General features: G+C 62.3%; 1 protein-coding gene across 1 annotated transcript; it reads right to left on the reverse strand.

Annotated features, from left to right (window-relative positions):
- Window positions 1-1,282: 1,282 nt before the first annotated feature.
- Window positions 1,283-26,950, reverse strand: ATP1B2 (ATPase Na+/K+ transporting subunit beta 2). The gene is given in 8 exon segments (XM_072848709.1): window positions 1,283-3,579; window positions 3,929-3,980; window positions 3,982-4,025; window positions 14,614-14,670; window positions 17,111-17,316; window positions 20,686-20,790; window positions 24,224-24,352; window positions 26,784-26,950. Coding segments are annotated over 8 exon segments (870 nt in total). The 5' UTR covers window positions 26,896-26,950; the 3' UTR covers window positions 1,283-3,414.
- Between the last annotated feature and the right edge of the window lie 792 nt (window positions 26,951-27,742).

Consider the following 27,742-nt stretch of genomic DNA (forward strand, 5'->3'; position numbering starts at 1 on the left):
ATTAAGGGTTATTAATTGGGGGGTTGTTAATTGGGGTCTTTATTAGGGGCTCTAAATTGAGAGGTTTTAATTAGGGATCTCTATTAAAGGCTACTAATTGGGGGCTGTTAATTAGAGGGGTCTCAGGGGCAATTCATTGGGGGGCTGTTAATTAGAGGGGTCTCTATTAGGGGCAATTAATTGGGGGTTGTTAATTGGGGTCTCTATTAGGGGCTGTAAATTGAGAGGTGTTAATTAGGGGATCTCTATTAGAGGCTATTAATTGGGGGCTATTAATTAGAGGGATCTATTGGGGCTATTGGGGGTTATTAATTAGAGGGGTCTCTATTAGGGGCTGTAAATTGAGAGGTGTTAATTAGGGGATCTCTGTTAGAGGCTATTAATTGGGGGCTATTAATTAGAGGGGTCTATTAGGAGCTATTAATTGGGAGGTTGTTAATTGGGGGACCATTTTAGAGGCATTTAATTGGGGGGTCTATTGGAGGATATTAATAGGGGCTATTAATGAGGGGGTGTTAATTAGGAGCTGTTAATTGGGGGGTATCTTAGGCAGCTGTTAATTGGGGGTGCCTATTGGGGGTCATTAATTGGGGGCTGTTAATGGAGGAGTGCATGGGGGTAGCTATGGGGGAGCGTTAATTAGTGGCCTTTTAATTGGGACAAGTTAATTGGGGGTTAATTAGGGAGGGGATTTGGGGGTGTTAAGTGGGGGTGTTAATTGGGGGTGTTAATTGGGGGTGTTAATTGGGGGTGTTAATTGGGGGTGTTAATTTGGGGGTGTTAATTGGGGGTGTTAATTGGGGGGTGTTAATTGGGGAGTGTTAATTGGGGGAGTTAATTGGGGGTGTTAATTGGGGGTGGTCTCAGCTGGGGGAGGAGTGGAGCTATTTGGGGCAAATGGGGGGATGGTGGTGTCTCTCCCCCTCCCCTGCCCCCCCAATGACGTCAGCGCCATGGCCCCGCCCCCTCCACCCTACATCATGAATGAGGCCACTGGGCTCGTCCCATCTGCCAAGGCTGGGGGGGGGGGACGGGGGGGCCACGGTGGAAGGGACCCAGTAGTCCGGGCACCCGGCCCTGGCATCTCCTCCTTAATGAGCTCGTCAGGCTCATTAGCAGCCCTACCCCCCACCCGTGGCCTAATTACCACCCCACCCCCCACGAGGACCCAGGCAGCCGGGGCCACCCTAGGGGACCCAGGCATCCGACCCCCCCCCAGATGCCCCCACGGGGACCCAGGAATGAAAAAACACAAAAAACCCAGGTATTTCCACCAAAAACCAAAGGTTTAATACCGAGGGGATGTTCCCCCCGCCCCGAATTATCACCTCCTACGGACCCAAAAAACGCTCAATTCCCCCCATAAAAGAGGGGAGGCACCCTGCTGGGGGGGGGGAGGGCTTAGCACGGAGGGGGGCATGTTAGTAGGGGGAGCGGGAGGGGCTTCAAGATGGCTACCAAGATGGCCGCCCTTGGAATGGCAGTGCAAATTGGCTGCCATGGATGGAGGAGCCAAGATGGCTGCAGGGCTGATTGGAGTAGGGGCCAAGATGGCCGCTGACCCCACCACAGCTCTGGGTTGCCCAGGGAATGTACGATGGGGGGGCCAAGATGGCCACCAGACCCTTCTGCAGGCAACAGGATTCAAGATGGCGGGCCAAGATGGCCACCAGCCCCTTCTGCAGGCAACAGGATTCAAGATGGCGGGCCAAGATGGCCACCAGCCCCTTCTGCAGGCAACAGGATTCAAGATGGCGGGCCAAGATGGCCACCAGCCCCTTCTGCAGGCAACAGGATTCAAGATGGCGGGCCAAGATGGCCACCAGCCCCTTCTGCAGGCAACAGGATTCAAGATGGCGGGCCAAGATGGCCACCGGCCCCTTCTACAGGCAGCGGGATTCAAGATGGCCACCACGTTGCCATGGCAATGGCATAATTCAAGATGGCCGCCAGGCCTGGTCACCATTAGCAATGGGGAGCCAAAATGGCTGCCAACAGCCGCCATCTTGGGCTGTGGGCGTGGCAATGGCGGCCATCTTGGCCTGCTCAGCCAATGGCGGCCTTGCTCTGCCGCTGTGTTGGCGGCCATCTTGGTCTGCTCAGCCAATGGCAGCCTTGCTCTGCCGCCGCGTTGGTGGCCATCTTGGCCTGCTCAACCAATGGCGGCCTTGCTCTGCCACTGTGTTGGCGGCCATCTTGGCCTGCTCAGCCAATGGCAGCCTTGCTCTGCCACCGCGTTGGTGGCCATCTTGGCCCTCATCTACACAGTCAATGGCGGCCATCTTGATCCCAACTGACACAGCAGCAGCCACCGCGTCGCCTGGTCTGGTGGCCATCTTGCCCTTGAGTTACACAACCGACAGCAGCCATCTTGGCAAGCTGGTGGCCATCTTGATACCAACTGACACGCAACAGCAGCCACCATGATGCCCGGGATGGTGGCCATCTTGCTGTCGATCTACACAACCGGCGGCAGCCATCTTGATCTCAACCAAGGCGCAACAGCAGCTGCCCTGTTCCCTAGGATGGCAGCCATCTTGCTCTTGATCTACACTATCAATGGCAGCCATCTTGGCAGGTTGGTGGCCATCTTGATCCCACCGACACTCAACAGCAGCCGCCATGATGCCTCCAGAACCAATGGCAGCCATTACGATCCCAATCAGCACAGCAGCCATCTTGCTCTTGACCTATACAACCCATGTCAGCCATCTTGGAAGGCTGGCAGCCATCTTAAGCCCAACGAACGCTCAACAGCCGCCACCGTAGCATGGCATCCATCTTGCTCTTGACCTAGACAACCAATGGCAGCCACCTTGGCAGCCATCTTGATCCCAACCACTGCTCAACAACAGCCACCCTGTTGCGTAGCATGGCAGCCATCTTGCTCCTTTATCCATACAACCAACAGCAGCCATCTTGCTCGCTGTCGGGACAACCAATAGCAGCCATCTTGATCTCAACCACCGCTCAACAACAGCCACCCTGTTGCAGGGCAGCCATCTTGCTCCTTATCCACACAACCAACAGCAGCCATCTTGACAGGCAGCCTGGCGGCCATCTTGGCCTCCCCCTACATCACCAAACCTACCTACAAAACCCCAAGAGACACCTAAAAAAACCCCAAAACAACACAAACCCCACTTGGCCGCCACCAAAGCGAGCCCCGAATCGGCACTCCTAAGCAAAGGATGGGCAAATTTTGGGGCAAAAACGTGAGCATTTGGGGGTGAGGGGAGGAAGGGGGGAAGCCAGGGTCCTACTGCACCGTTTAATATATATATAATATAAAAAATATCTATGTACATTTATTATTCTTATATTAGGAGCATCTGGAGGGGTGGTGGGGGGGGGATTAGACCCGACTCAAGGGGCGAAGGCGGCACGGGGATATTGGGGGGCTACGGGGGCGGGTCAGTCGCGATTGATGCGGAGGCGGAAGGCGACACGGCCGGCGAACTTGTCGCGCTCGTCGTCGGTGCGGAGGCCGGCGGCGTTGAGCCGGCACTCGACGTGGTGCTCCACGTTGGCCGTGGCGTTGGCGAACTGCACCGCCACCACCGGCTGCGTGTAATTCACCTGCGGCAAAGGGACCCGGGTGTCCGGGTGTGGCCCGAACCCCACCCCCCCACACCCCCCACTCCCACCGACCCAGGTATTTGGGGGGGGGGGACCCAGGGACAACCCCCCCCTTCCTCTTCTATCTGGGTACCCCCACCCTAAGGCGCCCAAGCATTCCCTCGCCCCCCCCAAGGGAATCTAAGGGACCCCAATCCCCCCCGCCCGCAGTGGTCTGGGGACCCAGGACCCTCACTACCCCCCCCAAGGGAACACAGGGATTTGGGGCTCCCCACCCCCTCCAAAGGGGACCCAAGCATCTGGGGACCCCCCCCACACCCTCCCCGGGGGGACGCAGGGTCCGGCTCACGTGGACTCGCTTGCCGTAGTAGGGGAAGTACATGAGGTCGATGGAGCCATTGGGGGAAGAGCTGGAGGGGGCCCAGGAGGGCGGCGTCCTCGTCCCGCTGTGGGGGGGGGTACCCACACATGGATGTCCCCCCCCTGCCCCATATGGGGGGGACACACTCCCACCTACCCCCCCAAATACTCCCTTACATACCCCCCCCCCTTAAATACCCGCCCCACATATCCCCCAGGACCTCCCCTTAAATACTCCCCCAAAGACCTCCCCTCCCCAGATGCCCGCCATGGGACCCCAAAATAACCCCAAATACCCCCTTAAATATACCCCTTAAATACCGCCCCTTAAATACCCCCCGAAGACCTCCCTCCCCAGATGCCCGCCATGGGACCCCCAAAATAACCCCAAATACCCCCCAAATACCCCCCTTAAATACCCCCCATTAAATACCGCCCCTTAAATACCCCCTACATATCCCCCCAAGGACCTCCCTCTTAAATACCCCCCGAAGACCTGCCCTCCCCAGATACCCCCATGGGACCCCTAAATGCCCCCAAAATACCCCCAAAATACCCCTAAAATACCCCCAAAATACCCCCAAAATACCCCCTTACATACTCCACAGACCCCCTGCACCTTAAATACCCCCCAATATTCCTCCTGCCCCCCCATATAGCCCCCTATACCCCCTGGCACCCCATATCCCCCTCACCCCCCAGTACCCCCAAGGACCCCCATCCCCATCCCCTCCTTCAGGACCCCTTTAAATGCCCCACCCCCACCCCTAAATACCCCCTGGGTTCCCCAAATACCCCCTCGGTGCCCCCAACCCCCCCGATGCCCCCCAAAACCCCGGGACCCCCATATCCCCCCCAGTGCCTCCCAGTGCCCCCAGTTTGGCCCAGTGCCCCACCAGTCCCCTTACGCTGACGGCCGTCTGTCCCTGCACCCCGCGGCCAGAAAGAGAGAGAACGCCAACGGCACGGGGACGGGGGGGGGACACGGGATGAGGACATTGGGGACACTGGGGACAGGGACAGTGGGGACATGGCGTGGGGACATTGGGGACATGGGGGACACGGGACAGGGAGAGCGGGGACATATGGGGACATTGGGGACAGGGCGTGGGGACATTGGGGACATGGGGGACACAGGACGGAGAGCGGGGACATATGGGGACATCGGGGACATGGCGTGGGGACATTGGGGACAGCAGGGACGTGGGACAGGGACAAGGGGGACACAGGACAGGGAGAGCGGGGACATATGGGGACATTGGGGACATGGCGTGGGGACATTGGGGACATGGGGACACGGGACAGGGAGAGCGGGGACATATGGGGACATCGGGGACATGGCGTGGGGACATTGGGGACATGGGGGACACAGGACGGAGAGCGGGGACATATGGGGACATTGGGGACATGGCGTGGGGACATTGGGGACATGGGACAGGGGGAGACAGGACAGGGAGAGCGGGGACATATGGGGACATTGGGGACATGGCGTGGGGACATTGGGGACATGGGACAGGGGGACACAGGACAGGGAGAGTGGGGACATATGGGGACATTGGGGACATGGCGTGGGGACATTGGGGACATGGGGGACACAGGACAGGGAGAGCGGGGACATATGGGGACATTGGGGACATGGCGTGGGGACATTGGGGACATGGGGGACACGGGACAGGGAGAGCGGGGACATATGGGGACATCGGGGACATGGCGTGGGGACATTGGGGACATGGGGGACACAGGACGGAGAGCGGGGACATATGGGGACATCGGGGACATGGCGTGGGGACATTGGGGACAGCAGGGACGTGGGACAGGGACAAGGGGACACAGGACAGGGAGAGCGGGGACATATGGGGACATTGGGGACATGGCGTGGGGACATTGGGGACATGGGGGACACGGGACAGGGAGAGCGGGGACATATGGGGACATCGGGGACATGGCGTGGGGACATTGGGGACATGGGGACACAGGACGGAGAGCGGGGACATATGGGGACATTGGGGACATGGCATGGGGACATTGGGGACATGGGACGGGGGACACAGGACAGGAGAGCGGGGACATATGGGGACATTGGGGACATGGCGTGGGGACATTGGGGACATGGGACAGGGGGACACGGGACAGGAGAGCGGGGACATATGGGGACATTGGGGACAGGGCGTGGGGACATTGGGGACATGGGGGACACGGGACAGGGAGAGCGGGGACATATGGGGACATTGGGGACATGGCGTGGGGACATTGGGGACATGGGGACACGGGACAGGAGAGCGGGGACATATGGGGACATCGGGGACATGGCGTGGGGACATTGGGGACATGGCATGGGGACATCGGGGGACATGGCAGGGGACATCGGGGGACACGGCATGGGGACAATGGGGACATGGGACGGGGGGACACAGGACAGGGAGAGCGGGGACATATGGGGACATTGGGGACATGGGCGTGGGGACATTGGGGACATGGGGGACACGGGACAGGGAGAGCGGGGACATATGGGGACATTGGGGACATGGGCGTGGGGACATTGGGGACATGGGGGACACGGGACAGGAGAGCGGGGACATATGGGGACATTGGGGACATGGCGTGGGGACATTGGGGACATGGGGGACACGGGACAGGAGAGCGGGGACATATGGGGACATCGGGGACATGGCGTGGGGACATTGGGGACATGGGGGACACAGGACGGAGAGCGGGGACATATGGGGACATTGGGGACATGGCGTGGGGACATTGGGGACATGGGACAGGGGGGAGACAGGACAGGGAGAGCGGGGACATATGGGGACATTGGGGACATGGCGTGGGGACATTGGGGACATGGGACAGGGGGGACACAGGACAGGGAGAGTGGGGACATATGGGGACATTGGGGACATGGCGTGGGGACATTGGGGACAGGGGGACACGGGACAGGGAGAGCGGGGACATATGGGGACATTGGGGACATGGCGTGGGGACATTGGGGACATGGGGGACACGGGACAGGGAGAGCGGGGACATATGGGGACATCGGGGACATGGCGTGGGGACATTGGGGACATGGGGGACACAGGACGGAGAGCGGGGACATATGGGGACATCGGGGACATGGCGTGGGGACATTGGGGACAGCAGGGACGTGGGACAGGGACAAGGGGACACAGGACAGGGAGAGCGGGGACATATGGGGACATTGGGGACATGGCGTGGGGACATTGGGGACATGGGGGACACGGGACAGGGAGAGCGGGGACATATGGGGACATCGGGGACATGGCGTGGGGACATTGGGGACATGGGGACACAGGACGGAGAGCGGGGACATATGGGGACATTGGGGACATGGCGTGGGGACATTGGGGACATGGGACGGGGGACACAGGACAGGGAGAGCGGGGACATATGGGGACATTGGGGACATGGCGTGGGGACATTGGGGACATGGGACAGGGGGACACGGGACAGGAGAGCGGGGACATATGGGGACATTGGGGACAGGGCGTGGGGACATTGGGGACATGGGGGACACGGGACAGGAGAGCGGGGACATATGGGGACATCGGGGACATGGCGTGGGGACATTGGGGACATGGCAGGGGACATCGGGGGACATGGCAGGGGACATCGGGGACACGGCATGGGGACAATGGGGACATGGGACGGGGGACACAGGACAGGGAGAGCGGGGACATATGGGGACATTGGGGACATGGCGTGGGGACATTGGGGACATGGGGGACACGGGACAGGGAGAGCGGGGACATATGGGGACATTGGGGACATGGCGTGGGGACATTGGGGACATGGGGGACACAGGACGGAGAGCGGGGACATATGGGGATATTGGGGACATGGCGTGGGGACATTGGGGACATGGGGGACACGGGACAGGGAGGCGGGGACATATGGGGACATTGGGGACATGGCGTGGGGACATTGGGGACATGGGGACACGGGACAGGGAGAGCGGGGACATATGGGGACATTGGGGACATGGCGTGGGGACATGGGGGACAGGGGGGACACGGGACAGGGAGAGCGGGGACATATGGGGACATTGGGGACATGGCGTGGGGACATTGGGGACATGGGGGACACGGGACAGGGAGAGCGGGGACATATGGGGACATCGGGGACATGGCGTGGGGACATTGGGGACATGGCAGGGGACATCGGGGGACATGGCAGGGGACATCGGGGGACACGGCATGGGGACAATGGGGACATGGGACGGGGGACACAGGACAGGGAGAGCGGGGACATATGGGGACATTGGGGACATGGCGTGGGGACATTGGGGACATGGGGGACACGGGACAGGGAGAGCGGGGACATATGGGGACATTGGGGACATGGCGTGGGGACATTGGGGACATGGGGGACACGGGACAGGGAGAGCGGGGACATATGGGGACATTGGGGACATGGCGTGGGGACATTGGGGACATGGCAGGGGACATCGGGGACATGGCAGGGGACATCGGGGGACACGGCATGGGGACAATGGGGACATGGCATGGGGACATTGGGGACATGGGACGGGGGGGACACAGGACAGGAGAGCGGGGACATATGGGGACATCGGGGACATGGCGTGGGGACATTGGGGACATGGGGCACACAGGACGGAGAGCGGGGACATATGGGGACATCGGGGACATGGCGTGGGGACATTGGGGACAGCAGGGACGTGGGACAGGGACAAGGGGACACAGGACAGGGAGAGCGGGGACATATGGGGACATTGGGGACATGGCGTGGGGACATTGGGGACATGGGGGACACGGGACAGGGAGAGCGGGGACATATGGGGACATTGGGGACATGGCGTGGGGACATTGGGGACATGGGGGACACAGGACGGAGAGCGGGGACATATGGGGACATTGGGGACATGGCGTGGGGACATTGGGGACATGGGGGACACGGGACAGGGAGAGCGGGGACATATGGGGACATTGGGGACATGGCGTGGGGACATTGGGGACATGGGGGACACGGGACAGGGAGAGCGGGGACATATGGGGACATTGGGGACATGGCGTGGGGACATTGGGGACATGGGGGACACGGGACAGGGAGAGCGGGGACATATGGGGACATTGGGGACATGGCGTGGGGACATTGGGGACATGGGGGACACGGGACAGGGAGAGCGGGGACATATGGGGACATCGGGGACATGGCGTGGGGACATTGGGGACATGGCAGGGGACATCGGGGGACATGGCAGGGGACATCGGGGGACACGGCATGGGGACAATGGGGACATGGGACGGGGGACACAGGACAGGGAGAGCGGGGACATATGGGGACATTGGGGACATGGCGTGGGGACATTGGGGACATGGGGGACACGGGACAGGAGAGCGGGGACATATGGGGACATTGGGGACATGGCGTGGGGACATTGGGGACATGGGGGACACGGGACAGGAGAGCGGGGACATATGGGGACATTGGGGACAAGGGGGACACAGCACGGGGATGGTGGGGACATGGTGTAGGGACACTGGGGACATGGCGTGGGGACACTGGGGACAGCAGGGACATGGTGTGGGGACAGCAAGGACACAGGATGGGGACAGTGGGTATATGGTGTGGGGACATTGGGGACATTGGGGACGCAGCATGGGGACATCAGGGGACAGCGGGGACAGGGGACATTGAGGACAGCAGGGACATGGCCTGGGGACATTGGGGGACGGCAGGGACAGTGGGGACACAGGGCAGGGACAGCGGGGACATGGCAGGGGGGACACAGCGTGGGGACACTAGGGACAGCAAGGACCCAGGACGAGGACAGCAGAGACGTTGGGGACAGTGGGGACACAGCCTGGGGACATTGGGGACATGGGACAGGGACAGTGGGGACACAGCCTGGGGACAGTGGACGGGGACAGCAGGGACACAGGATGAGGACAGTGGGGACACAGCTTGGGGACATTGGGGACAGGAGGGGACATGGCACACAGACACTGAGGACACAGCTGGGACATGGAAGGGGACAGCATCAGGGACATCAGGGACATGGCATGGGGACATTAGGGGACATGGCAGGGGATGTGGCACGTGACAGCGGGGATACAGGTGGGACGGCAGGGGACATGGCAGGGGACATCGGGGGACACGGCATGGGGACAATGGGGACATGGCAGGGGACATCGGGGGACATGGCATGGGGACATCGGGGACATGGCATGGGGACAATGGGGACATGGCAAGGGACATCGGGGGACATGGCATGGGGACAATGGGGACACGGCATGGGGACATCGGGGACATGGCAGGGGACATCGGGGACATGGCATGGGGACAATGGGGACATGGCATGGGGACATCGGGGGACATGGCAGGGGACATCGGGGACATGGCATGGGGACAATGGGGACATGGCATGGGGACAATGGGGACACGGCATGGGGACATCGGGGGACATGGCAGGGGACAATGGGGACACGGCCTGGGGACATCGGGGGACATGGCAGGGGACATCGGGGACACGGCATGGGGACAATGGGGACATGGCAGGGGACATCGGGGACATGGCATGGGGACAATGGGGACACGGCATGGGGACATCGGGGACATGGCAGGGGACATCGGGGACATGGCATGGGGACAATGGGGACATGGCAAGGGACATTGGGGGACATGGCAGGGGACATCGGTGGACATGGCAGGGGACATCAGGGGACACAGCATGGGGACAATGGGGACACGGCATGGGGACATCGGGGACATGGCAAGGGACATCGGGGACATGACATGGGGACAATGGGGACACGGCCTGGGGACATCGGGGGACATGGCAGGGGACATCGGGGACATGGCATGGGGACAATGGGGACATGGCAGGGGACATCGGGGGACATGGCATGGGGACAATGGGGACACGGCATGGGGACATTGGGGGACATGGCAAGGGACATCGGTGGACATGGCAGGGGACAATGGGGACACAGCATGGGGACAATGGGGACACGGCATGGGGACATCGGGGGACATGGCAGGGGACATCGGGGACATGGCATGGGGACAATGGGGACACGGCATGGGGACATCGGGGGACATGGCAGGGGGACATCGGGGACATGGCAGGGGACATCGGGGACATGGCATGGGGACAATGGGGACACGGCATGGGGACAATGGGGACATGGCAAGGGACATCGGGGACATGGCAGGGGACATCGGGGACATGGCAAGGGACATCGGGGACATGGCATGGGGACAATGGGGACACGGCATGGGGACATCGGGGACATGGCAGGGGACATCGGGGACATGGCATGGGGACAATGGGGACATGGCAGGGGACATCGGGGGACATGGCATGGGGACATCGGGGACATGGCATGGGGACAATGGGGACATGGCAAGGGACATCGGGGGACATGGCAGGGGACATCGGGGGACATGGCATGGGGACAATGGGGACACGGCATGGGGACAATGGGGACATGGCAGGGGACATCGGGGACACCGTGGGGACTCGGCAGGGACACAGCAGGCTTGGGGACACAGCGGGGGTCAGGGGGGGACACGGCAGGATTTTGGGATGAATCCAGAGCATTTTGGGGCACCCAGCAGGATTTTGGGGTGAATCTAGCCTATTTTGGGGCAAAATTAGCAGGTTTTGGGTCACCCAGCAGGATTTTGGGGTGAAACCAGCAGGTTTTGGGGCACCAAGCAGGATTTTAGGGTGAATCTAGCCTATTTTGGGGTGAAACCAGCAGATTTTGGGGCAGCCAGCAGGATCTTGGTGTGAAACTAGCAGATTTTGGGGTGAATCTAGCCTCTTTTGGGGTGAAACCAGCAGATTTTGGGTCACCGAGCCAGATTTTAGGGTGAAACTAGCCTATTTTGGGTCACCCAGCAGGATTTTGGGGTGAAACTAGCAGGTTTTGGGTCACCCAGCAGGATTTTGGGGTGAAACCAGCAGGTTTTGGGGCACCCAGCAGGATTTTAGGGTGAATCTAGTCTATTTTGGGGTGAAACCAGCAGATTTTGGGTCACCGAGCCAGATTTTAGGGTGAAACTAGCCTATTTTGGGTCACCCAGCAGGATTTTGGGGTGAAACTAGCAGGTTTTGGGGCATCCAGCAGGATTTTGGGGTGAAACCAGCAGGTTTTGGGGCACCCAGCAGGATTTTAGGGTGAATCTAGTCTATTTTGGGGTGAAACCAGCAGATTTTGGGTCACCGAGCCAGATTTTAGGGTGAAACTAGCCTATTTTGGGTCACCCAGCAGGATTTTGGGGCAAAACCAGCAGGTTTTGGGGCACCCAGCAGGATTTTGGGGTGAATCCAGAGCATTTTGGGGCACCCAGCAGGATTTTGGGGTGAATCTAGCCTATTTTGGGGCAAAACTAGCAGATTTTGGGTCACCGAGCCAGATTTTAGGGTGAAACTAGCCTATTTTGGGTCACCCAGCAGGATTTTGGGGTGAAACCAGCAGGTTTTGGGGCACCCAGCAGGATTTTGGGGTGAATCTAGCCTATTTTGGGGCAAAATTAGGAGGTTTTGGGTCACCCAGCAGGATTTTGGGGTGAAACCAGCAGGTTTTGGGGCACCCAGCAGGATTTTGGGGTGAATCTAGTCTATTTTGGGGTGAAACCAGCAGATTTTGGGTCACCGAGCCAGATTTTAGGGTGAAACTAGCCTATTTTGGGTCACCCAGCAGGATTTTGGGGCAAAACCAGCAGGTTTTGGGGCACCCAGCAGGATTTTGGGGTGAATCCAGAGCATTTTGGGGCACCCAGCAGGATTTTGGGGTGAATCTAGCCTATTTTGGGGCAAAACTAGCAGATTTTGGAGCACCCAGCAGGATTTTGGGGTGAAACCAGCAGGTTTTGGGGCACCCAGCAGGATTTTGGGGTGAATCTAGTCTATTTTGGGGTGAAACCAGCAGATTTTGGGTCACCGAGCCAGATTTTAGGGTGAAACTAGCCTATTTTGGGTCACCCAGCAGGATTTTGGGGCAAAACCAGCAGGTTTTGGGGCACCCAGCAGGATTTTGGGGTGAATCCAGAGCATTTTGGGGCACCCAGCAGGATTTTGGGGTGAATCTAGCCTATTTTGGGGCAAAACTAGCAGATTTTGGAGCACCCAGCAGGATTTTGGGGTGAAACCAGCCTATTTTGGGGGTGCTACGGGGGACCCCCCCTTACCAGGTTGTCCTTCACCCGGGGCCGCTGGGGAGAGACAAGAGAGAGTGAGGGGGGACGTTGGGGACATTTGGGGACACCGATGTGACGGGGGGACATTGGGGGACACACCCAAGGTGACACTGGGGACACTGAGGGGGGACAGATGGGGACACCAGGGGTGGCATGGAGGGACACAGATGACGTTGGGGGGGACAAAGGGGGACACTGGGGACACTTGGGGGACACAGATGGGGACACGGATACACTGGAGGTGACACGGGGGACATACAAGCTGGGGACACGAGGGGTGACATGGTGACATGGGTGACACCGGGGGACAAAGGGGGACACTGGAAGTGACATGGGGACACAGGAACACTAGAGGTGACAGGGGGACACTACAGGTGACAAGGGGACACGGAGGACGTGGGGACATATCGGGAACACATGGGGACACTGGAGACAACGGGGGACACTGGGGGACACTGGAGGTGACAGGGGGACACATGGGTGACACATGGAGACACTGGGGGACATGGGGACACTTGGGCACACTGGAGGTGACAGGGGGACACATGGGGACACTGGGGGACACTGGGGGACATGGGGACACTTGGGGACACTGGAGGTGACAGGGGGACACTGGGGGACACTGGGAGGACACGGGGACACTGGGAGGACATGGGGACACTTGGGGACATTGGAGGTGACAGGGGGACACATGGGGACACTGGGGGACACATGGGGACACTGGGGGACACTGGGGGACACTGGGGGTGACAGGGGACACTGGGGGACATGGGGACACTGGGGGACACTGGAGGTGACAGGGGACACATGGGGACACTGGGGGACACTGGGGGACACTGGAGGTGACAGGGGGACACTGGGGGACATGGGGACACTGGGGGACACTGGAGGTGACAGGGGGACACATGGGGACACTGGGGGACACTGGGGGACATGGGGACACTTGGGGACACTGGAGGTGACAGGGGGCCACATGGGGACACTGGGGGACACGGGGGGACACATGGGGACACTGGGGGACACTGGAGGTGACAGGGTGACACATGGGTGACACATGGGGACACTGGGGGGACATGGGGACACATGGGGACACTGGAGGTGACAGGGGCACACTGGGGGACACTGGGGTGACACTGGGGGGACATGGGGACACTTGGGGACACTGGAGGTGACAGGGGGACACGTGGGTGACACATGGGGACACTGGGAGGACATGGGGACACTGGGGGACACTGGAGGTGACACAGGGTGACACAGGGGGACATGGGGACACTGGGGGACACTGGGGAACACTGGGGGTGACAGAGGGACACATGGGTGACACATGGGGACACTGGGGGGACATGGGGACACTTGGGGACACTGGGGGGACATGGGGACACATGGGGACACTGGAGGTGACAGGGGGACACTGGGGGACACTGGGGTGACACGGGGGGGTGACACGGGGGGGTGACACGGGGGGGTGACACGGGGGGGTGACACGGGTGTCACCTTTGCGGCACAGACCACGTTGATGCTCTTGTTCCTCCCCGGGAAGAAGTTGATGACCTGCGGGAGGCGAAGGGTTAACGGGGCCTCCCAGTGCTCCCAGTACATCCCAGTATGGCCCAGTACGGCCCAGCGCAAAGCAAGGCACTGCAATGAGCAGTGCCCCGGTGCCTCCCAGTGTCCCCAGTCTATCCCAGTGCCTCCCAGTACGATGCGGCGCAGCCCAGTGCATGGCAATGCATTGCAGCAGGCGCTGTCCCAGTGCACACCAGTGCCTCCCAGTACATCCCAGTACGGCCCAGTGCAAAGCAAGGCACTGCAATGAGCAGTGCCCCGGTGCCTCCCAGTGTCCCCAGTCTATCCCAGTGCCTCCCAGTACGATGGGGCGCAGCCCAGTGCATGGCAATGCATTGCAGCAGGCGCTGTCCCAGTGCACACCAGTGCCTCCCAGTACATCCCAGTACGGCCCAGTGCAAAGCAAGGCACTGCAATGAGCAGTGCCCCGGTGCCTCCCAGTGTCCCCAGTCTATCCCAGTGCCTCCCAGTACGATGCGGCACAGCCCAGTGCATGGCAATGCATTGCAGCAGGCGCTGTCCCAGTGCACACCAGTGCCTCCCAGTACATCCCAGTACGGCCCAGTGCAAAGCAAGGCACTGCAATGAGCAGTGCCCCGGTGCCTCCCAGTGTCCCCAGTCTATCCCAGTGCCTCCCAGTACGATGCGGCACAGCCCAGTGCATGGCAATGCATTGCAGCAGGCGCTGTCCCAGTGCACACCAGTGCCTCCCAGTCATTCCCAGTGCCTCCCAGTCCAATGCAATGCATTGCAAAGCACCACAAAGCATTGCAGCCTGCACCATCCCAGTGCTCCCAGTTCTCCCAGTGCCTCCCAGTGCCTCCCAGTGCCATCCAACACAACATCACAACGCAATGCAGTGCCATATCCCCCTCCCAGTGCCTCCCAGTGCCTCCCAGTGCCATTCAACACAACATCACAACGCAATGCAGTGCCATAACCCCCTCCCAGCGCCTCCCAGTGCCTCCCAGTGCCTCCCAGTGCCTCCCAGTGCCATTCAACATATCGCAACGCAATGCAGTGCCATAACCCCCTCCCAGCACCTCCCAGCACCTCCCAGCGCCTCCCAGTGCCTCCCAGTGCCTCCCAGTGCCATCCAACACAACATCACAACGCAATGCAGTGCCATAACCCCCTCCCAGTGCCTCCCAGCACCTCCCAGCACCTCCCAGTGCCTCCCAGTCCCATTCAACACAACATCACAATGCAATGCAGTGCCATAACCCCCTCCCAGCGCCTCCCAGCGCCTCCCAGCACCTCCCAGTCCAATTCAACACAACATAGCAACGCAGTGCAGTGCCATAACCCCCTCCCAGTGCCTCCCAGTGCCTCCCAGTGCCTCCCAGTCCAATTCAACACAACATCGCAACGCAATGCAGTGCCCTAACCCTCTCCCAGTGCCTCCCAGCGCCTCCCAGTGCCTCCCAGTCCAATTCAACACAACATAGCAACGCAGTGCAGTGCCATAACCCCCTCCCAGTGCCTCCCAGTGCCTCCCAGTGCCTCCCAGTGCCTCCCAGTCCAATTCAACACAACATCGCAACGCAATGCAGTGCCATAACCCCCTCCCAGTGCCTCCCAGCGCCTCCCAGCGCCTCCCAGTGCCATCCAACACAACATCACAACGCAATGCAGTGCCATAACCCCCTCCCAGTGCCTCCCAGCACCTCCCAGTGCCTCCCAGTCCCATCCAACACAACATCACAATGCAATGCAGTGCCATAACCCGCACCCAGCGCCTCCCAGTGCCTCCCAGCACCTCCCAGTGCCTCCCAGTCCCATCCAACACAACATCACAATGCAATGCAGTGCCATAACCCCCTCCCAGCGCCTCCCAGTGCCTCCCAGCACCTCCCAGTGCCTCCCAGTGCCATCCAACACAACATCACAACGCAATGCAGTGCCATAACCCCCTCCCAGTGCCTCCCAGTGCCTCCCAGTGCCTCCCAGTGCCTCCCAGTCCCATTCAACACAACATCACAACGCAATGCAGTGCCATAACCCCCTCCCAGCACCTCCCAGCACCTCCCAGCACCTCCCAGTGCCTCCCAGTGCCTCCCAGTCCCATCCAACACAACATCACAACGCAATGCAGTGCCATAACCCCCTCCCAGCACCTCCCAGTGCCTCCCAGCACCTCCCAGTGCCTCCCAGTCCCATTCAACACAACATCACAATGCAATGCAGTGCCATAACCCCCTCCCAGCACCTCCCAGCACCTCCCAGCGCCTCCCAGCGCCTCCCAGTCCCATTCAACACAACATCACAACGCAATGCAGTGCCATAACCCCCTCCCAGTGCCTCCCAGTGCCTCCCAGTCCCATCCAACACAACATCACAACGCAATGCAGTGCCATAACCCCCTCCCAGCACCTCCCAGCGCCTCCCAGTGCCTCCCAGCGCCTCCCAGCGCCTCCCAGCTCACCCGGTTGACCTTGAGGAGGACGCAGGGTTGGCCGGCGCCGTAGCCGTAGTCGTCGGCGGGCGCCAGCCCGGCGCAGGGCCCCAGCAGGGAGCGGTTGAAGCGGCAGGCGCGTTTGGGGTAGTTGGGGACGCTGTCATCCGGCTGCTCGTTGTAGCGGCCGGGGACGCAGGCGGCGTTGCGGGCGGCCTGCACGCTGTCGTTGTACGCTGCGCCCAGCACCCGCTCGCACCGGCACCGGCACCAGTGCCTCCCAGTGCCCACCTCGTTCGGGACTGGGACCCACCCAGTGCCTCCCAGGGGCCTCCCGGTAGGGACTAGGGAGCTCCCAGTAGGGACTAGGGCACTCCCAGTAGGGACTAGGGAGCTCCCAGTAGGGACTAGGGGCCTCATAGGGGCACCCAGGGGCCTCCCAGTATGGATTAGGGTCCTCCCAGTATCGACTAGGGCCCTCCCAGGACATTCCAGTGCCTCCCAGGGGCCTCCCAGTATGGATTAGGGCCCTCCCAGTATGGACTAGGGCCCTCCCAGTGCCTCCCAGGGGGCTGCCAGTATGGATCAGGGCCCTCCCAGGACATTCCAGTGCCTCCCAGGGGCCCCCCAGTATGGACTAGGGCCCTCCCAGTGCCTCCCAGGGGGCTCCCAGTATGGATTAGGGCCCTCCCAGTATCGACTAGGGCCCTCCCAGGACATTCCAGTGCCTCCCAGGGGCCTCCCAGTATGGATTAGGGCCCTCCCAGTATGGACTAGGGCCCTCCCAGTGCCTCCCAGGGGGGTCCCAGTATGGGTTAGGGCCCTCCCAGTATGGACTAGGGCCCTCTCAGTGCCTCTCAGGGACCTCCCAGTAAGGACTAAGGCACTCCCAGTAGGGACTAGGGAGCTCCCAGTAGGGACCAGGGGCCTCATAGGGGCACCCAGGGGCCTCCCAGTATGGATTAGGGCCCTCCCAGTATGGACTAGGGCCATCCCAGTGCCTCCCAGGGGCCTCCCAGTAACGACTAGGGAACTCCCCGTAGGGACTAGGAGCCTCATAGGGGCACCCAGGGGCCTCCCAGTATGGATTAGGGCCCTCCCAGTATGGACTAGGGCCCTCCCAGTGCCTCCCAGGGGCCTCCCAGTATGGATCAGGGCCCTCCCAGGACATTCCAGTGCCTCCCAGGGGCCTCCCAGTATGGATTAGGGCCCTCCCAGTATCGACTAGGGCCCTCCCAGGACATTCCAGTGCCTCCCAGGGGCCTCCCAGTATGGATTAGGGCCCTCCCAGTATGGACTAGGGCCCTCCCAGTGCCTCCCAGGGGCCTCCCAGTAAGGACTAGGGCACTCCCAGTAGGGATTAGGGGCCTCATAGGGGCACCCAGGGGCCTCCCAGTATGGATTAGGGTCCTCCCAGTATCGACTAGGGCCCTCCCAGGACATTCCAGTGCCTCCCAGGGGCCTCCCAGTATGGATTAGGGCCCTCCCAGTATCGACTAGGGCCCTCCCAGTGCCTCCCAGGGGGCTCCCAATATGGATTAGGGCCCTCCCAGTATCGACTAGGGCCGTCCCAGTGCCTCCCAGGGGCCTCCCAGTAAGGACTACGGAACTCCCCGTAGGGACTAGGGGCCTGATAGGGGCACCCAGGGGCCTCCCAGTATGGACTAGGGCCCTCCCAGTGCCTCCCAGGGGGCTCCCAGTATGGATCAGGGCCCTCCCAGGACATTCCAGTGTCTCCCAGGGGCCTCCCAGTATGGATTAGGGCCCTCCCAGTATCGACTAGGGCCCTCCCAGGACATTCCAGTGCCTCTCAGGGGCCTCCCAGTATGGATTAGGGCCCTCCCAGTATGGACTAGGGCCCTCCCAGTAAGGACTAGGGCACTCCCAGTAGGGACTAGGGAGCTCCCAGTAAGGACTAGGGGCCCTACAGTGCCTCCCAGGGGCCTCCCAGTATGGATTAGGGCCCTCCCAGTATCAACTAGGGCCCTCCCAGTATGGATCAGGGTCCTCCCAGGACATCCCAGTGCCACCCAAGGCCCTCCCAGTATGGACTAGAGCCCTCCCAGTGCCTCCCAGGGGCACCCAAGGGCCTCCCAGTATGGATTAGGGCCCTCCCAGTATGGATCAGGGCCCTCCCAGGACATCCCAGTGACACCCAAGGGCCTCCCAGTGTGGATTAGGGCCCTTCCAGTATGGACTAGGGCCGTCCCAGTATGGACTAGGCCTCTCATAGGGGCACCCAGGGCCCTCCCAGTATGGATTAGGGCCCTCCCAGTAGGGACTAGGGCCCTCCCAGTATGGATCAGGGCCCTCCCAGGACATCCCAGTGCCACCCAGGGGCTTCCCAGTATGGATTAGGGCCCTCCCAGTATGGATGAGGGCCCACCCAGTGCCGCCCAGTATAGACTAGGGCCATTCCAGTGTCACCCAGGGGCCTCCCAGTATGGACTAGGGCCTGCCCAGTGCTTCCCAGTGCCTTCCAGTGTGGATTTGGTTCCTCCCAGTATGGACTACAGTCATCCCAGTGCCACCCAGTATGGACTAGGGCCATCCCAGTGCCTTCCAGTGCTGCTCAGGGCCTCCCAGGGGTGCCCTGGTGCATCCCAGTATGGACTAAGGCCCTCCCAGTGCCTCCCATTATGGATTAGGGACCTCCCAGTACAGACCAGTAAGGACTAGGGGCCATCCCAGTATGGACTACAGTCATCCCAGGGCTACCCAGAGCCTCCCAGTATGAACTAAGGCCCTCCCAGGGCATCCCAGTATGGACTAGGGCCATCCCAGTGCTGCCCAGTGCCTCCCAGTATGCACAAGGCCCCTCCCAGTATGGACAAGGGCTCTCCCAGTACAGACCAGTAAGGACTAGGGGCCATCCCAGTATGGACTACAGTCATCCCAGGGCTACCCAGAGCCTCCCAGTATGAACTAAGGCCCTCCCAGGGCATCCCAGTATGGACTAGGGCCATCCCAGTGCTGCCCAGTGCCTCCCAGTATGCACAAGGGCCCTCCCAGTATGGACAAGGGCTCTCCCAGTACAGACCAGTAAGGACTAGGGGCCATCCCAGTATGGACTACAGTCATCCCAGGGCTACCCAGAGCCTCCCAGTATGAACTAAGGCCCTCCCAGGGCATCCCAGTATGGACTAGGGCCATCCCAGTGCTGCCCAGTGCCTCCCAGTATGCACAAGGCCCCTCCCAGTATGGACAAGGGCTCTCCCAGTACAGACCAGTAAGGACTAGGGGCCATCCCAGTATGGACTACAGTCATCCCAGGGCTACCCAGAGCCTCCCAGTATGAACTAAGGCCCTCCCAGAGCATCCCAGTATGGACTAGGGCCATCCCAGTGCTGCCCAGTGCCTCCCAGTATGCACAAGGCCCCTCCCAGTATGGACAAGGGCTCCTCCCAGTACAACCCAGTCCATTCCAGTGCCCCCTCAGTCTGTCCCAGCACCCTTTGGTCCCCTCCCAGTGCCCCCCAGTGCCCTCCCAGTGCCCCCCAGTGCCCCCCAGTCCCCTCCCAGCGCCCCCCAGTCCCCTCCCGGGTCCTTCCCAGTTTGTCCCAGTGCCCCCCAACCCTCTCCCAGTCCCCTCCCAGTCCACTCACGCTCGAGGAACTGGTGCAGGGCGCGGACGTAGTGACGCCAGGTCTGGCTCTGGGTGACGTTGAAGGTGACGTCCAGCCCCTCCGCGCGCGGGCGGATCATCATCCCTGCGCACGAGGGACGCGCCTCGCACGAGGGCCTCGCACGAGGGCCGCGCCCCGGGCACGCTGCTCGCACGAGGGCCTCGCACAAGAGCCACGCCCTGGGCACGCTGCTCGCACGAGGGCCTCGCACGAGGGCCGCGCCCCGGGCACGCTGCTCGCACGAGGGCCTCGCACGAGGGCCACGCCCTGGGCACGCTGCTCGCACGAGGGCCGTGCCTCGCGTGACCTGGGCACCCTGCTCGCACGAGGGCTGCACGTCTCGCACGAGGGCCTCGCACGAGGGCCGCGCCCCGGGCACGCTGCTCGCACGAGGGCCGTGCCTCGCGTGACCCGGGCACGCTGCTCATGCGAGGGCCGCACGTCTCACACGAGGGCCTCGCACGCTGCTCGCACGAGGGCCTCGCACGAGGGCCACGTCCCGGGCACGCTGCTCGCACGAGGGCCTCGCACGAGGGCTGCGCCCCGGGCACGCTGCTCGCACGAGGGCCTCGCACGAGGGCCGCGCCCCGGGCACGCTGCTCGCACGAGGGCCGTGCCTCGCGTGACCCGGGCACGCTGCTCGTGCGAGGGCCGCACGTCTCACACGAGGGCCTCGCACACTGCTCGCATGAGGGCCGTGCCTCGCGCGACCCAGGCACGCTGCTCGCACGAGGGCTGCACGTCTCACACGAGGGCCTTGCACGCTGCTCGCACGAGGGCCGTGCCTCGCACGACCCGTGCGCGCTGCTCGCACGAGGGCCGCATGTCTCGCGTGAGGGCCTTGCACGCTGCTTGCACGGGGAGCTTGCACACCTTGCACGAGGGCCTTGCATGCTGCTCGCACGAGGGCCGCGCCCCGTGCGACCCGTGCACGCTGCTCGCACGAGGGCTGCACGTCTCGCACGAGGGCCTCGCACGCTGCTTGCACGGGGAGCTTGCACACCTTGCACGAGGGCCTTGCACACTTCTCGCACGAGGGACTTCACCTCGCACGACCCGTGCATGCTGCTCGCACGAGGGCCTTCGCCTCGCACGAGGGCCTTGCATGCTGCTCGCACGAGGGCCGCACGTCTCGCACGAGGGCCTTGCATGCTGCTCGCACGGGGGGCTTGCACGCCTCGCACAAGGGCCTTGCACACTGCTCACACGAGGTTCACGCCTTGCGCGAGGGACACGCCTCGCACAACCTGTGCACGCTGCTCGCACGAGGGCTGCAGGTCTTGCACGAGGGCCTTGCACACTTCTCGCTCGAGGGCCTTCGCCTCGCACGAGGGCCTTGCATGCTGCTCGCACGAGGGGCACGCCTCACACGACCTGTGCACGCTGCTCGCGTGAGGGTTGCACGTCTCACACGAAGGCCTTGCACAGTGCTCGCACGACCCATGCACGCTGCTCGCACGAGGGCTGCACGTCTCGCACGAGGACCTTGCACGCTGCTTGCACAAGGGCCCTGCTTCGCACGACCTGTGCATGCTGCTTGCACGAGGGCTGCACATCTCACGCGAGGGCTTTGCACGCTGCTCACACGACCTGTGCACGCTGCTCGCACGAGGGCTGCACGTCTCACATGAGGGGCTTGCACGAGGAGTGCACGCTGGCCACGAGGCGGGCACAGCGTTGGCTCGTCCCAACTCCGGGCTTCGCACGCTGCTTGCACACTTCTTGCACGAGCGTGCAGCGAGCAAAGGGAGCGCCATGGGAATGCGGCGGGCTCGCACACGTCTCGCACGAGGAGTGCGTAAGGACAGCCCGGGTTTGCACGAGGAGTGGTCATCGCATTTCCATGTCCCCCCCCCGTTGCACGAGGATTGCACTGGGCTTGCACGCCTCGCGCGACATGTACCAGCCGTGCGATGCATCACAGCTGTACCGCACAGCGGCAGGCCCTCGTGCAAGCCCTCGTGCAAGGCTCCACGCGAGGACCCTTGTGCAAGCCCTCGTGTGAACCCTCGTGCGAGAGCCATACCGCGAAGGTGGCGAGGCCGTCCGTTGCACAATCAACCCCCTCCAACGCAAGGCCCTGCTTGAAGTCCCTCGTGCAAACTCTCGTGCAAGGGGCCCCTCGTGCAAGGACCTGTATGCACCAAGGGCGGCGAGGCCACCCATTGCACCCCCACCCCTTCAGCACCCCCTCCACCAGTCCCCACCCAAGGTCCCTCGTGCAAGGGCCCCCTCATGCAAGCCCTCGTGCAAGGGACCCCTCGTGCAAGCCCTCGTGCGAGGGCCAGCACACTCCAGGGGTGACAAGGCCGCCCATCGCACCCCCACCGCTCCACCACCCCCCCACCGGTCCCCACCCGAGGTCCCTCACACGAAGGACCCCCCCCTCGTGCAAACCCCCGTGCGAGGGACCCCTCGTGCAAGGGCCAGCGCACTCCAGGGGTCACAAGGCCGCCCATCGCACCCCCACCCTTTCACCACCCATCCCACCGGTCCCCACCCGAGGTCCCTCACGCGAAGGACCCCCCCCTCGTGCAAACCCTCGTGCGAGGGACCCCTCGTGCAAACCCTCGTGCGAGGGCCAGCGCACTCCAGGGGTCACAAGGCCGCCCATCGCACCCCCACCGCTCCACCACCCCCCACCACCAGTCCCCACCCGAGGTCCCTCACGCGAAGGACCCCCCCCTCGTGCAAACCCTCGTGCGAGGGACCCCCTCGTGCAAGGGCCAGCGCACTCCAGGGGTCACAAGGCCGCCCATCGCACCCCCACCTTTTCACCACCCATCCCACCGGTCCCCACCCGAGGTCCCTCACGCGAAGGACCCCCCCCTCGTGCAAACCCTCGTGCGAGGGACCCCTCGTGCAAACCCCCGTGCGAGGGACCCCTCGTGCAAGGGCCAGCGCACTCCAGGGGTGACAAGGCCACCCATCGCACCCCCACCGCTCCACCACCCCCCACCAGTCCCCACCCAAGGTCCCTCGTGCAAGGGCCCCCTCACGCAAGCCCTCGTGCAAGGGACCCCTCGTGCAAGCCCTCGTGCGAGGGCCAGCGCACTCCAGGGGTCACAAGGCCACCCATCGCACCCCCACCCCTTTACCACCACCCTCCACCAGTCCCCACCCGAGGTCCCTCACACGAAGGACCCCCCTCGTGCAAACCCCCGTGCGAGGGACCCCCTTGTGCGAGGGCCAGCGCACTCCAGGGGTGACAAGGCTGCCCATCGCACCCCCACCGCTCCACCACCCCCACCACCACTCCCCACTCGAGGTCCCTCACGCGAAGGACCCCCCCCTCGTGCAAACCCCCGTGGGAGGGACTCCCTCGTGCAAACCCTCGTGCGAGGGACCCCCTCGTGCAAGGGCCAGCGCACTCCAGGGGTTACAAGGCCGCCCATCACCCACCCACCCCTTCACCACCACGCCCCACCACTCCCCACCCGAGGTCCCTCACGCGAAGGACCCCCCCCTCGTGCAAACCCTCGTGCGAGGGACCCCTCGTGCAAACCCTCGTGCGTACCGGGGGTGGCCAGCCGGTCCTGGTACTTGGGGACGTGGGGGTCGACGCTCTGCAGCAGCACCCACATGGTGAGAGCAAAGAGCCCGGCCAGGAACCCGTAGAACACCAGGTAGAAGAGCAGGATCAGGCCTGGGGGTAAAATGGGGGTAAATACCCCCAAGTGCCCCCCCCGGGGGGGAAATACCCCCAGGGGGTCAAAGACCCCCTAAAAAAGCCCCCCCCGGGGGTCAAACCCCCCCAAAAGTGTCTGCCCCCCCAAATAAACCCCTTTAGAAGGGAAGAATCTGGCCTGGGGGGGTAAAATGGGGCATAAATACCCCCTATATCCCCCCGGGAGGCAAAACCCCGGGGGTGACCCCCCCAAAAAATGCCCACCTCGGGGTCAAACCCCCCCAAAAAGTGTCTGCCCCCAAATAAACCCATTTAGAAGGGAAGAATCTGGCCTGGGGGGTAAAATGGGGGTAAATACCCCCAAGTGCCCCCCGGGAGGGAATACCCCAGGGGTCAAAGACCCCAAAAAAGCCCCCCCGGGGTCAAACCCCCCCAAAAAGTGTCTGCCCCCCCAAATAAACCCATTTAGAAGGGAAGAATCTGGCCTGGGGGGGTAAAATGGGGGGTAAATACCCCCCCAGTGCCCCCCGCCCCAAACACCCCCCAAAACTGCCCCGATGACATCAAATAGCCCCCCAAGCCTTAAAGACCCCCAAAACTGTTCAAGTGACACCAGACCCCTCAAAGTGCCCTGAACCCCCAAATGCCCCCAAAAGTGCCCCCAGAGCCCTAAAGACCCCCCGAACTGCCCCGCTGACATCCAACACCCCTAAAAGTGCCCCCCAAGCCCTAAAGACCCCCAAAAGTACCCCCAAGCCCTAAAGACCCCCCAAAAGTACCCCCCGAGTCCTAAAGCCCCCCAAAATTGCCCCGATGACATCAACTACCCCTCAAACTGCCCTGAACCCCCCAAATCTGCTCTCAGAGCCCCCAAATACCCCTAAAATTGCCCCGGTGCCATCAAATATCGCCCCCCCCAAAAAAAAACCCACCAACACCCCCAAAATGACCCCACCGGCTCCATACGCACCCCAAAAGCGCACTGAGCCCCCCCAAAAAAAACCCTCCAAACCCGCCCTGAGCCCCCCCAAATCCTGCACCAGTCCCCAAATCCCTTCGCTCCCCCAATATTAAACCCACTCCCGGATCCCCCCCCAAAAAAAACCTCCGGACACCCCCAAATCCCTCCCCTTCCAAACATCCCCCCCCAAATCACCCCCCCCCCAAATCCCCCTGGGCCCCCAAATCCCTGCCACAGCCATCTGTCCCGGCCGGGCGGGTTGGGGGGGGGGTCCCTGACTCATGGGGGTCCCCATCTGTCTGTCTGCAAATTGGGGGCTTTTGGGCATGGGGGGTGTCCATCTGGTCACAGCCCCCCGGGGGGGATCCCCGTCTTTCCCATCCCCCAACCTCGACCGTGACCTACTTTTGCAGGCACAGTGCGACAGATGGGGGGGGGGGCACAAACACCCCCCAAACTGCCCCCTTGGGACCCCCAAACTGCCCCCCTTAATTGCAGCTTCATTTAAGGGGGCGGTAGCCCCCCCCTCCTCAATTGCACCCCAAAAAGGGGGGGGTCTTTATGCAACCCCCCTCCTATCGCACCCATATGGGGGGGGACACTGTGTAAATAACCCCCCCACCCCAAAAAACAGCCTTAAAAGGGGGGGTCCCCAATTGCAACCCAATGGGGGGGGTCCCTATGTAAACCCCCCCCCCAAGTTGCACCTATATAGGAGGGGTCTATGGAAACGTCCTTTCTGGGGGGGGGGTTCTCTATGCAGCCCCCCCAAATTGCATCTATATGAGGGGGTCCCTATATGCCCCCCCCAACTGCACCCATATTGGGGGGGGGTCCCCAATGCAACCCCATCCCATTGCACCTATAGGGGGAGGTCCCTATATAACTCCCTCCTGTTGCATCCTTATAGCGCGGGGGGGGGCTCCTATACAACCCCCCGCCGCTGCACCCATATTGGGGGGTCCCTATGCACTCCTTCCCCCCGCACCCAAACGGGGGGGGGTCCATATGGACCCCTCCCCCAATTGCATCTCTATGGGGGTCCCTATGCAACCCCATCGCACCTGTATTGGGGGCCCCTATGTAAGCCGCCCCCCCCCAATTGCATCTGTATGGGGGGGGGTCCCTTTATAACTCACCCTCCTATTGCACCCATATGGGGGGGGTCCCTATGCAACCCCCCAACTCCATTGCACCCATATGGGGGGGTCCCTATGCAACCCCTTCCCGTTGCACCTCTATGGGGGGGTCCCAATACCCCCCCCCCCCAATTGCACCCATATGGGGGGTCCCTCATTTCCGTGCTGTTGGGGGGGGGCCCCCAAGTGCACCCCTATAGGGGGGTGCTCTGCAACCTCCCCCAGCACCCCCAATTGCGGGGTCCCTATGCAACCTCCCCATGGCACCCTAGGGATGTTTCCCTCCATTGCACCCCAAAACTGGGGAGGGGGTGCCCCCCACCTGCCCCCCACCTGCCCCCAGACTTACCCCAACTGGTGCCTGTTCTGCCCAGGAACTGGCGGCTCCGCGGGTCCCACACGAAGGCCCGCCACTCGGCCAACCTCTGCCCGCAGCTCCGCTTCTCCTTGTCCCGAGCCATGTGGGGGGCTCTGCCGCGCTCCCGCCCCGCCCCGCTGTCGCTCCCGGTGTCGCTCCCGGTGTCGCTCCCGGTGTCGCTCCCGGTGTCGCTTCGCCCGCTCCGGGACTCGAACCCGCGACTCCCCGCTGCCGCCGCCGCGCCGCCTTATGTACCCTCGGAGCTCCGCCCCGAAGGCCGAGCACCGCCCCCTAAAGCCGCCGCGCCCCGCCCTTTATGCTAATAGCGCGTTCTAAACCCGCCGCGCCCCGCCCTTTATGCTAATAGCGCGTTCTAAACCCGCCGCGCCCCGCCCCTCGCGCCGCGCCCCGCCCCCTACGCGAATAGACTATTCTGAATCCTCCTCGCCCCGCCTCTATGTTAATGAGGGGGCGGAGCGTCCCCCGGCCGTTCCCACCGTCCCCCATTGAGAGCTTTGGGGAGAGGGGGTTTGGGGTGGGGGGTCTTAAAGGGCCCGCGCAGAGGAGCGTGGGCAGAGTGGGAGCTGGAAGGATACTGGGGGTACTGGGAGTATTGGGGGTAACTGGGAGCACTGGGGGAGGCATTTGGAGCCTTGGGGATAACTGCGAGCCCTCGAGGGGCGTTACTGGGAGCCTTGGGGGATGACTGGGAACTCAGTGTGGGGTAACTGGGAGCACTGGGGGTTACTGGGAGCACTGGGAGGTTACTGGGGGCACCGTGGGGTTACAGGAGGCACTAGGGAGGGTTACTGGAAAGACTAGGGGGTTACTGGGGGATAACTGGGAGCCCCGGAGGCGGTTACTGGGAGCACCAGGGGGGTTATTGGGAGATGACTGAAGGGTAACTGGCAGTACTGGGGGGGTTACTGGGAGTTCTGAGGAATCACTGG

This window comes from Ciconia boyciana, chromosome 32, assembly GCF_034638445.1.
Source record: "Ciconia boyciana chromosome 32, ASM3463844v1, whole genome shotgun sequence".
In the NCBI taxonomy this organism is placed as follows: Eukaryota; Metazoa; Chordata; class Aves; order Ciconiiformes; family Ciconiidae; genus Ciconia; species Ciconia boyciana.